The sequence below is a fragment of the Anneissia japonica genome, unplaced genomic scaffold (assembly GCF_011630105.1).
Source record: "Anneissia japonica isolate Jap-2015-1 unplaced genomic scaffold, ASM1163010v1 scaffold287938_len408866_cov212, whole genome shotgun sequence".
NCBI classification, from domain to species: Eukaryota; Metazoa; Echinodermata; class Crinoidea; order Comatulida; family Comatulidae; genus Anneissia; species Anneissia japonica.
Window position 1 is genome coordinate 100,960 of NW_022696173.1, and position 18,033 is coordinate 118,992.

Here is an 18,033-nt window from a genome sequence, read left to right on the forward strand (position 1 = left end):
GGCAGTGGATGAAAAAAGGAATTGGACCTGTCTCTTATACACATCTAGATGTGTATAAGAGACAGTATATATATATATGCCTAATAAGCCATATAGAATTCGTGTTTGTGTACGATAGATAGAAGGTAATGTCTGGACGTAGATTTTAAAATACAATACACAAATTATTCACTACCTGTTCTGATTCTATGGCATCTCCATAATCTCGGCATACGGTAATTTAGCTAGCTAATTCAGCTAAGGTTTTAACATAATGTTGATAGACAGATGTAAGCGTTATAAAGAAATCTCCAATTAATATGCAAATTTACAATAATAATGTACATCAACTTGGGCCTACTGTGTAAGTAGAGCGCTTATTGAGGAATGCGCTTGAAAGAACATTCGATTTCTCAAGGCGCACACTTGAGCTTACTAAATAATTCCACGGCCTTAGAAATACACTCTGTGTTCGAGAAATCTTTTCTTTGCAGCTAATTTATGACATAATTGAATGAGCGTTAGTACAGTGTTCTATTTGAAATAATGTTAGGCTTACATTGATTAAATACAAAGTGATGGATATCAAAATATTAATAGTTTCCCAGTCACTTATTTATAATAAGCCCGGTTTGAAAATCCAGGTGGTGCGTCTATAAATGGAGAAATAAATCAAGACACTATATGAATGAAGTCACTCATTTATGAATGATAAATTTTATATTTATTGACTCTCTCACGAGTAAAGTTATTTTGACGAGTGCAATTTAGCAACACGCGAGTGTGAGATGAATTTAGTTGCTAAAATCAAATGTAGAGATACAGGATGTTTCATTTTCAGTATGCAAGACGAATGAATGTGAACAGAAGACGAAATTCATCGTGACCTCGGCTTATGAGAAAACCATTTTAATCGAGCCTGTTCGAAAAACAAGAACAATTAGACGATATTCATGTATGACCAAGGCTGACAGACGATCAATATTCTACGCGGGGAAAAAAATAACACATCAGAATATATAATCTAGAAATATCGAATATTTAATATCCTAATGTGCGCATATTTCTGTTAGCGGATCTCATGAGAGTCGTCAACGTTTAATTAGAAGACTACGTCATACTCATTCATCGATCTCTCGTGCAAGACAACCAATCACAGTTCAGCAGAATAAATACGGTAGATTTTATTTTGCCCAAGCCAAAAATACGACAGATCTTTGAATGAGGCGCTTAATGTTTGCATGAACAGCTAACTTTTTGATTTGAACAGAGGAAGCTGGAGTCTCTCCGAAGTGCCTGTAAATGTAGCCTTCTGTTTGAGTTTGATCAAATTAACGACTGTGCACTGCTGTGACGTTGATGTAAATAGTAGCCATGCCGAATTTACAGCGAATGAGATGAATATGCAAGCTAGCCATGAGCAATACCTGCTATCGAGTTCCCATTAAGCAGATCGGTCTTCTGGGACACGAAATGCTGTGAATAACGCCATTAACAATTTTCTAGCATAATCTTAGTATCTAAAATTTCGTAAAATCGTTAATTCGACGGAGGAAACGCTGAGCAAACTACTAGTAATGATCGACTTAATGCTTATAGATTTCTGGAGCAACCTTGAATAGGCCTATTGTATTGTACCCAGGAAAAAAATATAAATTGTGATATTGGTATAAATTTTAGCATTATATTTGCACTGTGAATAATGAGTATTGTAGAGTAGATGATAAAAATTGCATTGCTTCCAGTGTACTGTGAGACCTATCACATATTCTATTTAAATTATTATTTAAAATTAATACATATTCAAATACAAAGTATATAAAATAGGCATCATGTTTATAAATATAAGATATGGACCAGCCTCAATAAAAATAAACTTGCCAATGTTATATAGGCAATATCAATTTAACGCGTATTTTCTAGCAATCTAATTCTCAGCATCTCTCGTTAAGGCAGTGGATGAAAAAAGGAATTGGACTGTTCCCATTAGTTTTATATTTTTGGATTTGATATGTATTACAGTTTCGTAGGGTCATATTATGGTTACTTTTGTTTATTGGGAACCATTTTGCGTATCTCTGAGATTTTAAATATTTCAGTCCAAATTGAACACAAAGATGGATTCGTCTATCGGCCATCGTTTGGAGTTCCAATTGCTGAAGTGTTTCCGTATATGATACATAATCCGCACCAATAATAATCCGGCATGCTCTCTTTTGGATGCGTTTAATTTGATATGATTGATCTTTTGTAATGCTACCATGCCACACCGGAGCTGCATACTCACTAATAGGGCGAACATAACCAGTATATACAGAAACTAAGTCTTCAATTGGGAGTCCAAAACGTTTGAGGCGAGATAGCATATATAACCTCAGACTACACTTTGATATAATATTATTAACGTGGGACTGCCAGCCAAGATTGGATTGTACGATCACTCCCACAATCCTGATCTCGTGAACCGCACCGAGTTCAGTCCCACCGATATGAAGGCGGGGTGGGTTAAGGGTTCTCTCATGAAGCAAATCTGCATGAGCTTCACTTGCTCGGATTGAGCGTAAGGTGGTTCTCAATCCGCATTGTTTATTTTTTAACTCCTCCCACTACAGTGGTTATGTGTGTCCACTTTTTGCTAGTATTTTCATGTACCCTGATAGGATAGGTCGAAATATTGGTTTTCTCCAATAAAGTGTTTCTGAAGTCTATACATGGTATTCGTTTCCTATATTCTTATACACATCTAGAAGTACCGTAAATGTCTTCAGTAGGTCTTCTTAAAGCATTACTGTAAGACTGTTTAGAGTTTATCTGTTTACGTGTAACATTAAAATGTAGCTCTTCAGAGATCCTGTCTCGTCGTTTTAAATTCTTAAGAAGACGGCGTATTTCATTGACACATTAAACATAGATCAATGTGATACACTATCTTCTTCTCTAAGCCGTCTTGTAGCAGTATTGGAGGATCCATTGGTACTGTATATTGTATGGTGAATATTGAAATATATTATTTCCAATAAAAACAATTATAAGAATTACATTAAGAAAAAAAAATGGTAATGATGACAGGTTACGCAGGAATGACGATAACCTTTTTGACGCAGCAAAGATGTGGAGAATCGTTATCGATTATGCGATAACAAAATATTTTGACAAATCAAATCAGAGGACGTCAAAATCATGGAAAAAAAAATTAAAATAGTAGTATCGCAGCAACGATTTTATCGTTTTTCAATGATATGACGTCATCTGATTTGATTTGTCAAAATATTTTGTTATCGTATACACGATAAATCGTTATCGAATCGTCCTGGTGTAAAAACTTCTCCATTTCTTTTATTTTCTATATGAACAATTGATTTTAGCTTTTTATCGTTATCGTTATCGTTTGCAAGTATAAAGCGGCCTTTACGCAGACAGACCACGATATAAATGTTGACGCAGAATAAGAACAAATAAAGACGCGTTACGCAAAAATGATGACGATATGTTGACGCAGTATAAGTAGCCTAGACTTAGTGAATGATAATTATGCAGACGAACGTTACGCAGTGAGCAAGATTATAGTTGGCACAACAGAAGAAAGAGTCTAACAATTGATAAGTTTAACGCGTTCAGAAAAAGAGAGTACAGTGGAGCAAGTCTAAAATAATAATATGTAAGCCTAGGTACGATGTGTTAGCATCGAGATAAGTTGACGCACCATAGTAATAAGGACACGTTATCATAATCCCTGCCAAGTAAGCCTAATCTATGGGATCTGTACACCAACAGTTGTGTTCCTGTGTGCTAATTTACATCAAATAGTAATTTTTCTAGCCTGGTCGAAGAGGAGCCAGTCCTAATTGCCTTTGTTGTAATCGTTTTCTGTCAAATCGACATGAAATATAAACGTATTGAGTTCTCTATAAAAAAAAATAAAAAATATAAAAAAAACCCACTATGGTATGATTGTCTAGATATTTTATGTGTTTCTTTAAAACGTTAATTCTTGTCCAATTAGGAAATGGAAATGAACTACACGATGCTGTATATGAAGTCGATGCCAATATTAGGCTTATAAGTGGACTTGTTTTATAGTGATTATAACTACGAATTAAATAATAATATATAAATAATATTATTTATTAAGAACAAAATATGCATTAATCTTGTGATTGACGAAAACGACTGTGGAAATATGTTTTAATTAGTTTCTATTTCTACATTTTAGCCTATCTATATAACGCCATTCTTTCGGATAAAGCGCTAATTAATTAAAAAATTAAGCAAATGATTGCAATAATACGATTTAAATTAAATAATAACTTGATCCTTGCTTGATGATTTCGGGTCGGGTTGAAGTTCAAATCTGCTAAATTTAGTTCATTTCATCAGGATTATATTATCTATTTCAATAGATATTAGTATTTCAGATGATAATGAAATTGTATATAGATCTATATATATCCATATAGTTATATAAACATACAGTATATATACAGATTATAGGCCTATTAGATATATACGGTATGCAAATTTTTTAATTGGAAATAATTAATAACAAATTATGCATTTCAAATATGGAAATGATTTTTCGATTTTTTTTTCAATTCACGACAAACAGAACATAATATGTAATGTCCTGTCAGTCAAGACTATGAAGATATATTTATTAATTTGTTGTGACTTACATAAATAACCGTCTTTTGGAATAGGCCTATTACCAACTGTTTTAAGAACCGCCTTAACATATTTACCAACCAAAATTGTTTTGAACGTTGAGCATGGCCTGCTTTTACACATTGTATAGATTCAATAATATGTGTAGGCCCACTGTTTAAGTAATTATTTCTAATATACAGTATTTATCAAGTTGTGTAATTACCCTTTGAAATGGACGAGCTTTTCGATTGACTTTAGGAAGAATGCAAAACATGCAGCTGCGATGAATTATTTCCACCACAATTCAGTAAAATGAATTAATTAAAATGATCTATTAAACTTTAAATGACTGAGGATTTATTTATTTTAATAACAAAGAACACTATCCAAAGACTAATTTTACGACGGGTTTTAATATTTCTGTTCCAAATATCCGCCTACTATATACCAGTGTTTTTACAAATTGTTTTTGCCATTGAAGATAGAAAACTGCCTACTTCCATTCGTTCTAATCAGTGGCACGTATCTAGGACTACAGTATTGGAATTGTGGGGGGTGGGGAGATGGGGAAGGTTCGATGATTATTATAAGAGGCGCTACCTGACAAAATAAGGTGATATTAATCGATTTTTAACTAATTGAACTAAGTTTTTCCCTTCGAAAATTGTTAGTTGAAGAGAACGGGGATTGAGGGGGGGGGGGACGAGTGTTGCGTAAATTCCCTGCGTAGATACGCTACTGGTTCTTAAAAGGCACGTAACCTGAAATTTACAAGTTCCATAACACTACGGGGTGGAGCGCAACTGAATATCAAATCCGTGTAGCCAAGTTTCAGTGTTCGATAGAAACACTATGCGAGCAAGCCCCTCTGATATACCACACAACCCCCTTCAGCCCTGACCCTCACCAGAGCTCTTCTTTTCGACCAGTTAGAATAATGACATCAGTCTAGCTTGTTACAAGTATCAGGTAGCTTGCACAATATTGCAGTGGTGTGTTAATAGTATTACCAGAAAAGTCGATTTTGTCTTACTTAACCGAGTTAATAATGTAACTTGATATCGTATTTCTTGTCTCTTGTAAATTCAGGTAAATCTCAGCCAATGTCAGGACAGGACGTTGGTAATAATTCAGTGGCGATGAGTTCTCATTGGTTAAACTAAATCCAGAGACCCCAGAACTTAGGTGGCCCGGGATATTCATCATGTTTCTCACATCGGCTGAGCAGGGTCGTGTAATGAGAAGAACGTAAACAATTAACCAAAACACGCCCTAATATCTACACCGAAGCGGGCGAGACGTTTACCCGTACCTCAATGGGCTCTACCCGGATCCCTCCCCATGGTTGTGTGTCCCGAATAAACCTTAGCCTGGGGCCTCAATGCTCTTTCTTACGCCACTCTGGTAAGACAAAATCGTCTAAGTAAATCTAATTATCTTTAAAATTAAACAATTGCTTATTATTTTATATTGTTTGTATATATATATAGGCCTATACATAATATACATACAATATATAATAATTATATAAATATGTAACACGCGAAGAGTCAAACTCCAAATCGTCCTCCGGCATTGCCTTACACGTATATATGAATTTAAGAAGAGGCAGAAGAGGAATCTGCGAGTGCGACAAAAATGGGCCTAACTGGGATTCGAACCCGTGACATTCTGCTGTCTAAGTATATTTAGGCCTATATATATATATATATATATATATATATATATATCATCATGAATCAATATAACATAGGCTGTCTTATCAAAAAAGAATAAAGGTGACAGAGAGCAAATGAGAAATACTTATAAAACTGTAAAATGATTGGTCTATTTATCTATGCATACTGAGTATCTACAATAATAAAGAACCAAGGGTGTTAATTGCAGAGACTAGTAAAATAAACTATCCATTGTATTGGCCAGCACTACACAGACTGTCTCTTATACACATCTAGATGTGTATAAGAGACAGCTGTTTAAGTAATTATTTCTAATATACAGTATTTATCAAGTTGTGTAATTACCCTTTGAAATGGACGAGCTTTTCGATTGACTTTAGGAAGAATGCAAAACATGCAGCTGCGATGAATTATTTCCACCACAATTCAGTAAAATGAATTAATTAAAAATGTGACATAAGATTAATGACAAAAGAAAATATTACATTGTAGGAAACAACTTTACGTGCAAACCGGCCAGTTATGTAACGGTGTAAATTTCTTTCGCCAAAAACTTTAATACATTTTTATATACCGTTCTGACTTCCCAATGGTCAGGTCGCTACGATATGATAGTTTTAAACTCAGCCGTCAGATGGTTGAGAACCGGTAGCACCTAGCTATCTGTAATGTAGACTATGCAGTTTCTCAGGTTTTATGTATAAAAAACATTTATCATTCAATTAATTTGGAGCCATGCTTGCAGGTAGCATGGCGGTAAATTAGGCTACGTTGCAATGAAACACATAATATATGAATTTCAGTATATTACCAGTAATTAGGCTGGGCAGGGCATATAATAATATATCATAAACGTATGTTCGGAACATTTCTGTTTTCCTCACATGTTTTTGTTCAGTTGCTTTTGCATAAATGTATTTTCCATTTCGCTCATAATATTTTTTTGTTATTAAGGTCATTTTTATATAAATAGTATTACTAGTGTGGACGTGACATTATTAACTATTACATAACTATCGCTATTAATAGTACAATAACTCTTTCTGCAAAGTGCCGTTGATCATTTTCGTACCGTAAGCGTAATGCCCACTCTTGTTTGTCAAACAGAATTTATCTGCGCAGCGCCGCCGTAAGCACTTTTTTCTTGTTGAATGCGCGCGGAGCTTTTATGACCATATTATGTTCGGTAATTGTATCTTTATTCATCCCATAGTGTGTCTTCATACCAGGCAACGGGTTTATACTGGGGTCATACATGTGTAAGTGTAACTTAAGTGGAGAAAATCTGACAGTGGACACGAATAATTCAGTAGAGTCAAGATGCCGTGTTGTCGAGAACCGAATGGAGTTCAGAACATGCTTACTTGCCTTACAAATGTTATGCGTTGCGTATGTACTGATTCTCATCATAATGGTTCGACGATTCAGAAGGTTAAAGGTAAAGAAAAACATGAAAATGTTACAGGTGTATTGCGTTGGAAGCATAGAGTTATATAATATCCCTGGTTGGAAAAGAGTGTGTGCACTATGTGTGGTGTGTGTGTGTGTGCTCGCGCGCGTGAGTGGATCGATTAAAGCCCTATCCAGACTATCAAATCTTATTTGCCAAACCAATTAACGTGCCGAACATAACCATATATAGGCACATCATGACTATATATAGGCACATCATGACTATATATGGGCATACAACAGTCTTTTTGTCAAGTAAAATCTGATTGTCTGAACAGAGCTTTAGAAATGAACTTAATATAGAGCGTGTTATGTACGATAATGCTTAACGATGTGCGTTGTTGCGAGTGTATGGTTTTTATTCAGTAATTATTTTAATTTATGAATAGATTTGCAGGAAGAAAAAAAAAAGAATCAATTTAATTTCGTAATACGGAAAAACAAAGCTCCGACGTACAAGGTTATTATATGTGCATTCTTGAGAACATGTAAAGTGGCTCTTCTTACTTAAGCCTTCGCATAAACAACATATGATTATGAAATTGCAATCCTAGACAATACCGGTACATTTTTTTTACTAGTATTCATTGTACTTCTGGCTTACCTATTTTTATGATACAAAACATTGTACAAAACGTAAATGATAAGGATAATAATAGGCGTAATAAATAATTATATTAAGAAGGCATGCATAATTACAATATGCTTATAGTAATAAATAAATATATATTCGTATATATTGACTACTTTTATTGATTATTATTGTTAATATTATCATATTTTATTGTATATTTTATAATAATTAAACAATATTTTATATTAACACGCCAATTAATTTTCCTGAGACGGAACACAACATATAGTAATAATGATGATGATGATAATGATGATGATATTATATTATTATTATTATTCTCTTATTAATAATAATATTGTTATTATACACCATGTGAGATATTTTATTTCGATTACCGGTAGGCTTGCATTTCTTTAGCAATATTTATATAAACAGTACCGTATACAATTTGTTGGCTGTAGATTTTATTTTAGTAGGTTAATAGTCACAAAAAACGCGGTTGTCAGTTATATGTGATCAATGCAAAGGTCAAATATGACGTCATATATTTATTCGTTCTCCAAAATTCGAACGCATATTGAAATGTAGATTCATATCTTCGAATCGAGAGTTGATAGATAGCAGCAAGAACGTGATGATGTAATATATTTCGGTTGGGTGTTAATGAGGTAGCATCCAGGACGTTCTGTTTAGAATAATTTAATTTAAACATACATATAGACCAACTTAGTGTTATAATGCGTACTCGAGTAATAATTGCCTCCCGCGCAAATGAGGAAAGTTCACACAGCTGTTCGAATCTGAAAAATCAAATCACAACTTGCGCATGACACCATCCTTAAAATGATATATACTACAGAGTGGATACATGCTTATCCATATTAACCTTAGAACAATACAATGTCATCTTCACGTTTCGTTTTTATTAGGGAGGTTTATTGTCTGTTATTACTAGACCTGTGTCCAAAGAGGTATTAATGTAATAAAACCCTTATGCTTCTAGGCTTTAATTTGGCATCTCGAGGTACATTCTATAGAGTGTATGAGAATATGCAATGATGGAGCCTGCTTTGATAGTGGCAGGACCTTTAAACCCTCCAACCGTCTTTGTCGGACAGGCCAAACTCCCTGTAAGCTACGAATCGTGCCATGGGGATTCTAGCCTCATGCCCCTGGATCCGCCCTTGATTAACTGGACTGAAATAACAAGATCAATGCTGAAATGGACCTTGTCAAATTAACAACTGCCCGACCAGAATATGGCCAGGAACACGCGCATGTCCCACACGCACGTGTTTTCCCACAAACGCGTGTCTGAACAGGGACCCGTTCCTTCCTCCACGCGTGAATTTTCCCCTTTCAGCACACATAACAGTGTCTATCACTGTAAGTTTAGTCGACTGTTTGTCTGAATTCTATAGTGGGTAGGAAAGAAGGAAGAAAGGAACAGTGATATATTTTAAATTGGCGACTTTGGTCCACATAGTCGCCCCATATATTAGTATTAGTATACAAATAATATCTCTACTGGAGACTAGATTCATGTTCAAACTGTTAGCTAAGTATAGTAACGGGCGATTCCAGTGCAATAATATTTGTACTAACTTCCACGTCTATCTATCTAGAGGTCAATTAATACCACAGACGAGTGTTGTCATTTGACTTTCCCACTTTAAAAATTAAATTAGATGTTAATTTTGTATTAATGACAATTTTAATAATTTAATAGTATGATTTTTTGTAATTGTAAAGTAATGAAACATGAAGATATATGCATATACTGTGTACTCTAAAATATGTAGGCCTGTCAGTAATCGGATTGATTGTGAAGATGGTGTGAACGAAGCATTAGACATGGTTTATGAGTAACAAGCTGGCGCTATCAAAGGGTGTTGATCCAAAAATTTCAAAAACGTAGGATGCTACGTCTTTGGTTTGAATCGTAATACAAACAAAATATAAGGAGGAACGACATTTGCTTTACTAAGGATAATTTATGATTTATATGCTCTCCATTTTACGAAGACGTGCAGTAGAAAATATGAGAATGATATCTTAGTTGTCTAGCAAAACAAATTAGCAAATGTCATTTTGCTGGATGACGTGTAGGCCTAAATATATGTTGAGTATATAAGCCCTGACTTCTCTATTTTTCCTTTTCTATGAATTATTCAACTGTTTCCATTATAGTGGAAGCCTCAGCATCTTAAGACATATTTTATTAAATTTTCAGGCAATACTCCACGGAAAGTTACCTGGGTAGTTCGCATCAATGTTTTCTTTTCCTGTGTGTGGACAGTGAACTTAATAATATCATTATTACTTTGAAGCTAATTCGACTTAGTAACATGGCTACTGTTTCAAAAGCGGCTGTTTCTTCAGTTTGCTATTTTCTTTGCCAAGTTTTCCCGTTATCCATCAATTCTGTCACATTTCCTTCATCTTGGAACCTACTATATCACTAAGCATAATTTACAAGAATAGCCAACAAATCCAAATAGGCCTAGGTCTACGATCGACCTTCCTTATACTTTCACTGTTCACTGCTTATACTCTCAACAAACAATCTGTAAACGCACTGTGCACGATAAATCCAACACATATATAGGCCTAGGTTTGTATAGCCTATATACTGAGGTGTAGTAGCTAAAATAAATATTTTGTGGAGATTGCGACAAACAAATCTGGCATTGCGTTTGCTATAACATAATGATGCTACAACATAATGAACATCACGAAACCTGACATCGATAATACTTGTTTGTTATACACATCTAGATGTGTATAAGAGACAGGATACATGCTTATCCATATTAACCTTAGAACAATACAATGTCATCTTCACGTTTCGTTTTTATTAGGGAGGTTTATTGTCTGTTATTACTAGACCTGTGTCCAAAGAGGTATTAATGTAATAAAACCCTTATGCTTCTAGGCTTTAATTTGGCATCTCGAGGTACATTCTATAGAGTGTATGAGAATATGCAATGATGGAGCCTGCTTTGATAGTGGCAGGACCTTTAAACCCTCCGAATAGTAAATTGCATTCACATACTAACTAGAGTGTTTTAAATGTTAAGCAAATGACGGGCCTGATTTGGATAATTATGGATTCATGCATTGACATTTTAACTTCCATATCAGCTACGTCGTAGATAATTTAACCACACTTCATTTTCATTTTTTTTTTTGGCGAACACTAATGTGGAAAGCCGACCTTACGAGGACACGAGATCGCGTCACTCTGGGTTTCCTTAACCAACATATAAAAGAGACCGCTGCCCCCTCCCTCCACAACTATCGCGACGCTCTCGAACCTCTACCTTTCACAACGTTGAGAATACAGGGAGGCATAGCATGCAATGTTTTACGATGAGCATAAATTCCTTCATTATTTAAAGGTTTAGAAACATCTGTACAGACACCATGACGGGCCTAATTTGGATTATTAATTATAGATTCATGCATTGACATTCTAACTTTCATATCAGGTACGTCGTAGATAATTTGAACACACTTCATTTTTTCATTTTTTTTTTTTTTTTTTTTTTTGGCGAACACTAATGTGGAATGTCGACCTTCGAGGACACGAGATCGAGCCGAGATCGCGTCACTCTGGGTTTCCTTAACCAACACATAAAAGAGGCCGCTCCCCCACAACTATCGCGACGCTCTCGAACCTCTACCTTTCACACGTTGAGAATACAGGGAGGCACTCTGGGTTTCCTTAACCAACATATAGCCCTAAAAGAGGCCGCTGCCCCCCCTCCCCACAACTATCGCGACGCTCTCGAACCTCGGGAATTAAGGGAGGCCTAGCATGCAATGTTTAACGATGAGCATAAATTCTTTCATTATTTAAAGGTTTAGAAACATCTGTACAGACATCATTGAATAGTTTATGGTCGTTCGTGACTTTTAAGGGCTGGGTAGAGACACATGCAGGCGATCCGCATTGTTTGTTTATACAGAGAAGTATCTAAATACTTAAAAATAGTAACAAAAGATTACACCAGCATGGATGTATAATTCGAGATACACATGTAGGAGTAAACAGAATTATCTTCAGTTTTGACAAGTCTATCTAGCTTGTGTACTGACGTCATACTGGCAATTATAATTGGTCAGAATAGTGCGTATAGTCGCAAATGTGGTTACGCTTTGCATCACAGCCAATCAACAATATAGAGCTCAGGGTGTTTGTATTTAACAGGCACAAAGGGATGAATGTTTGGAATTACGTGTGACGTCAGCTTTACGGGACGGTCACTCTTAATAAATGATATCTATACGTCGTTAGGGCGAATAAAGATGCAATTTGTCTCGACAAAAAGACCATGGTGAACTGGATTTCAACGACGTTACTCTAAAATGAGCTACCGATTACGAGCTCCTTACGAGATTGTGTGAATTAGTGAGACGAGTAACAGAATCCTTTCAAACTAATGAATTACACTAGGTAACGTCACAGCCTAATGACAGCGGGTAGAATATACGCGTACCTGATAGCAATACCCGGCATTAGCGCAATATTATCACAAATCTCCGATGGAAGTCCACCAAGGATGACTTTTAAGATTCAATTTCATTCGTAGAAGTGGTCAGTTGAAAATGGTTGTATCATTGAACATCATTACTAACGCCTATAGCTCATAGAGGCCAAAGTTACCGTGCTCTCCTCGCTTAATCGTTTGATTCAATTATGACGGCGACTTATTTATTCAATACAACACAAGCATGCCCCTACAACAAGCAACACGCCCACAATGCTACGTTAAAGCTATAGACATTTCCTAGTAGTTATAAGTTCAGAAATTCTGTGGTGGAAAAATTTGGATCATCGGATAAGCTATCATGATTTTATCCCACTCGCTGAAAAAAAGTGACATTTTGTATTTTCCTCGTTAAAAAATTACCCCCTTCTCGAAATATGAATTTTTGTCATCCCCGCCATCCTTTTAGAGATCCCGTCTTGTCATAAAATGCTTAGGAAGAGGGTCTATCATATTGAACTTGTTATGAAATGCATCAAAAACTAGAGTCGTTCCACGCATATGCACGAGTGAAAACAGTCAGTTGATTCTAGTCGGATTTGAACTTACGAAGAAACCCGAGTTGCTTACTGGGCGTCTGCATAGACAGCAAAATGTGTCCCGGGTTGAAATCCCTGACTGATTTGCTAACCGCAACCTACACGTTAGTTTCTAGCTCAATCATAGTTCCACTACGTGTAAGCGTAAAGTCTATGTGGTCTGACGGAATGACTCTCCCCTTGATAGCGAGAGGCTGCATGTTCGAATCTCGTCAGACAAATTTTTCATACAACTGAAAAAGGAACTGTTGGCTAAATGGCTACGCAGTTACGATGATATCATCATTATACTATTTGAGTAATGTTATTAATGTATATAAACGCAAGACGGTTTAGAGTTTTTCTATATTGTACCACGATTTATGCTAGGCCTATATGAATAATATAAACATATATATATATATATATGTGTGTGTGTGTGTGTGTGTGTGCATAACACATCTTCTTAGAACTGTGCAATAGTAGTACGTAATAATTATATAATCAATAATGATTTCAGGTCCTAAATTACGATAGTCCGTGGATGATCATCGTGGTTCTGATTGGTGCCATTTTGCTGTATTCCGAGCTTATACCTATGTATTTTGACAGTCCATCAAATAAGTTATGCTTCTTACAACGTTGGCTTAGAGAAGTCGGATATGCTGTTACATTCGGTACATTGGTGCTTAAAGTATACAGGTAAGTCCAACGCCCACCACCCCTAAATAGGAAGAAGAGAAGGACTCAGTGTGCTACGATAAGGGACCAGCCACCTAGAAAATTTAATCCTGCCTAATATAGAATAATAATCATTAGGGCCTATTTCGGAGTGATACGTGAGTCATGTACTAAAAGGTGTTTCAAATCATCATCACTATCATCTGATAATTGTCATAGTCATAATCATCGTCACCGTCATCATCATCAACATCGTCATCATCAGCATCAGCATCATCATCATCATCATCATCATCATCATCATCACCACCATGTAGTGGAGCTATAGCTTGGTAGTTAAGACATTTGCCCTCCAATCCCAGGGTGCTGTGTTCAAATCATGTGACAGCACATGATATAATCCCATGGAAAACACCGCCCCCTAATTGCAATATACGGTACTCATACGCCACTGGACTGGGTAAGTGCTGTCAATACTGAGCACCAAGGATCTGGTAGTAGGGAGTCCATAGAAAGCTCTTGGCCAACAGTGATATTGCAGGATTTTAGAGGTCTTAAAAGTAATAACATATATTAATGATAGCGGTACACCACGTAGATAGTTCTGAAAAGAACTGTTGTTGGCTGAGGATGTCTCGATATTTCGATTGAGTTGGTTTTACCGGTTATAATAGGTTTTAATATTATAATTAACAAACAAACAAAAAAAAAAGCATGACCACATGGTCTTAACATGCGATTTTAGAGACATATTTCGCTTCAACAAATAAAATAAAGATTGAAACCTTTATTATTAACGAATATAAAGGAAGATTATTTTATGAATTGTCTCGTTATATTAAAAATAATATTAAACAGCCTTATTGTAGTACCGGTAGTTTACAGGGAATGAATTACTGTAGTTAGCTCGTATTATTTCGGCGATTGGTATTCAAAGTCTCTGGGTCGGGCTTCTTTGGGTCAGGATCCTTCGTGGCCCTGTAGGTGTGTCGGACTGCCGCCCGAGAGCGCATACGCACTACCAATGCCGTAACCAGGATTCAAACAGTGTGGGACAATATCAGGTGAACCCACTTTACGCGTAAATTCCAACAATGTGGACCCATTTTCTTAAAACTTGTCCCACTTTACGCAAAAAAATGAATAATCTGGACTCATTTTCTGAAAGATTGATCCATTTTACGCAAAATATGAGAAATCTGGGCCCATTTTTTAAAAAAGTTGACACGTTTTACACAAAATATGAGAAATCTGGACCCAATTTTAAAATGTGGACCCATTCTTTGTGGACCCAATAGAAAAATTGTGTGGGACTGTCCCAATAGCTGGCTACGGCATTGGGCATTACCCTGTCATGTTATTTTTTTTTTCCTTTTTTGTCGTTTCGGAGTTTTGCATTTTCGTCATTTTATTAATAGGCATACTGTGTATTTCGAGAATGCATTCTTGATGGTACAGGTATTTGATATTCTATTTATGGTGCGAAACGTATGTTCGGCGTATTGTATTTCTATGATATATTCGTAGTAAATTCCTGTGGTTAATAGTGCGTTGGCCTAATATATTAAATTAAGATTGGCGAAAGGCAGTACTAGACTGCACTCTTCATGTTGTACTTTCACGCTTTTCTTCGATATACTGTACTGTAAATGTTGACCATGCAGAGCGATTACTCAGTAGTGGAATGTCATTCATTTTCACTGTGTGAAAAAAGTGCTATTTCATGTAGTGGTCGAGGTCCCCGACCCGGGGGGGGGGGCGATGCCCCGACGAGGGGTCAAATTTCCCAGACGAAACCAAAGTTGGGCGTGGTCGAGCTTCGATTAAAAGGTTTCGAAAGTGGTCACGGGGGTGAAGCCCCCGAAAATTTTGACAATTTAAGGGTTTCAAAGGCTTATTTAATCGATTTTAGAGTCTACTAATATTTAGAAAATACATATAATTTTTTTTTCTCCCCGACGAATTGAGCTTTTTCTCCCCGACGGGGGCGCCACCCCTGCTCGAGAATTCGAAATATTTTCAGTACCGGTATGCATCATGAGTGAATTTCCCGTACGATTAAAATCGAAACGGTTTGGTCTACATGAGTTGGTGCTCGTACAGGTCATTCAGGGGAAAGTGTACTATCATTAGCCATAGTAGCATGGATCAAACATAACTCCGGCTATGTAAAATTGATTTGGTTAACATCATATTGCGTTTGTTTTATTAACGTTCAAAACATTCTACAATAATATTAAGCAACCAGATGAAGCTAATTAATGAAATGATTACTTATTTCATTTCATTTATTTATTCGACCAATACACATTTACAAAAGGTACAGTACAACAAAAATTATGGTCAGGGGCAGCATAAGCAAATTTTACTATAACTCATTGAGAGTCAGCTGCCCCATTGTCCACGTTTAAATTAATCTTATTTATTAGTTGACTATATATTTATAATTCAATTGAATATGCTCACATAAGAACTACTACGTCCATACTACATTAATCTTAGGCCCCTATCTATTACTATAGTTTATGCATATTTAAATTTCATATATTGCATAAATATGAAATCTTTTATAATGCAAGAAATTCATGATTTGAATAATAACTTATTATAATTATTGTGTAATATCAGAATATTAAAATAAAGTAATTAATTAAGATATAGGAAGAAGGAAGAAATATATTTTGAGTGACCGTGTTCTGGGGAAATATTTTTTTCCCCAGAAAGCTGGCCATCTTCCAAACAAGATCAGCTTCTCGAGTCCTAGTGCGAGATAGAGATCTTATCAAGTGGATTCTCGTCATCATATTTGTGATGTCGGGGTATCTAGCAGTGTGGACCGTCTCAACGATGGAGGATACCAAATATTGTGGTTACCAAATGGTGGTAAATGGAAGCACCACTGACGGGAGGCAATTCAGAACCTGTGACGTTGAATGGTGGGACAGTGTATTAGGGATCAGTGAGTTTAACAACAAATTGATGAACATTCATATTGCACAGTAATCAGGCAAATCCAATAGGGGGAACGGCCCCCCCCCCCCCCCCGTTTTGCTACTAAATTAAAATTTCAATGCATATCAATATTATGTATTGAAATTAACGATACTCACCTATTCTGAAATTGTTATCCCCACCCCCACGTTTCCCCTGGTTGATGACTGTGTACTTATTGGGGTAATAATGTGGACATTTTATTGTCGATATTTATTAAAAAATTAACCAAACATTTTTACTTATAACTCAACAGCCTAGCCCTTGAGTCCTACCAAACATGATCAGGATTCGAACTTTTTACCCGATAAAACTATTGTTTCGTTGCTCTACCATCTGAGATGCTAGGCCATATACGAAGGAGGCAACTTTTTTTAGACAGATAACAAAAATATGTATGGCATCATTTTATTATTTTGAACTATTTATGTATTCTCTAATTGAACAATGTATGCTATTTTTGAAATTGAACTTTGCAACAAGCCACGAAGTAATGTATTACTGACTGCAATAAAATCTTCTCTATTTAGTTGAATTTGCGTTCCTAATGTTTGGATTGTACTTGTGTTACCTTGTACGGAGTGCGCCCTCGGAATTTAATGAGATCAAATACGTAACCCTAGCTATATTTGATGAGGCGTTCGTGTCGCTCATTTTATACATAATAAGGTAAGATACAGATCACTTGTATAAACCAAAGTGACATTCGTACGCGGGGCTCACCTCGCAGTTGAGCATAATAACCTTAAACGAGCACGTTCAGAAATATGAATGAAGTGCTGCATCATACCACATCCAACCATAGTACAGAGAACTGGATGTTTGTATTTCAACTAGCATAGAACATTCATGTTGGCTTAAAAAATATGACATGATCACGTTTGCATCCCATCCTATTGTTATTAATAATATTCTATTGGTATATATATAGGCCTATATATATATATATATATATATAT

At 35.8% G+C, this 18,033-nt stretch overlaps 1 protein-coding gene across 1 annotated transcript in view; it reads left to right on the forward strand.

Annotated features, from left to right (window-relative positions):
* The window catches only part of LOC117101735 (probable G-protein coupled receptor 158), a 24,897-nt gene that overhangs the window by 2,399 nt on the left and 4,465 nt on the right, over window positions 1–18,033 (forward strand). Inside the window, exons 2-6 of the mRNA XM_033241774.1 lie at window positions 1,250–1,340; window positions 7,516–7,740; window positions 13,923–14,104; window positions 16,804–17,042; window positions 17,605–17,743. Coding sequence (XP_033097665.1) covers window positions 1,250–1,340; window positions 7,516–7,740; window positions 13,923–14,104; window positions 16,804–17,042; window positions 17,605–17,743 — 876 coding nt within the window. The remainder of the gene's footprint in view (window positions 1–1,249; window positions 1,341–7,515; window positions 7,741–13,922; window positions 14,105–16,803; window positions 17,043–17,604; window positions 17,744–18,033) is intronic.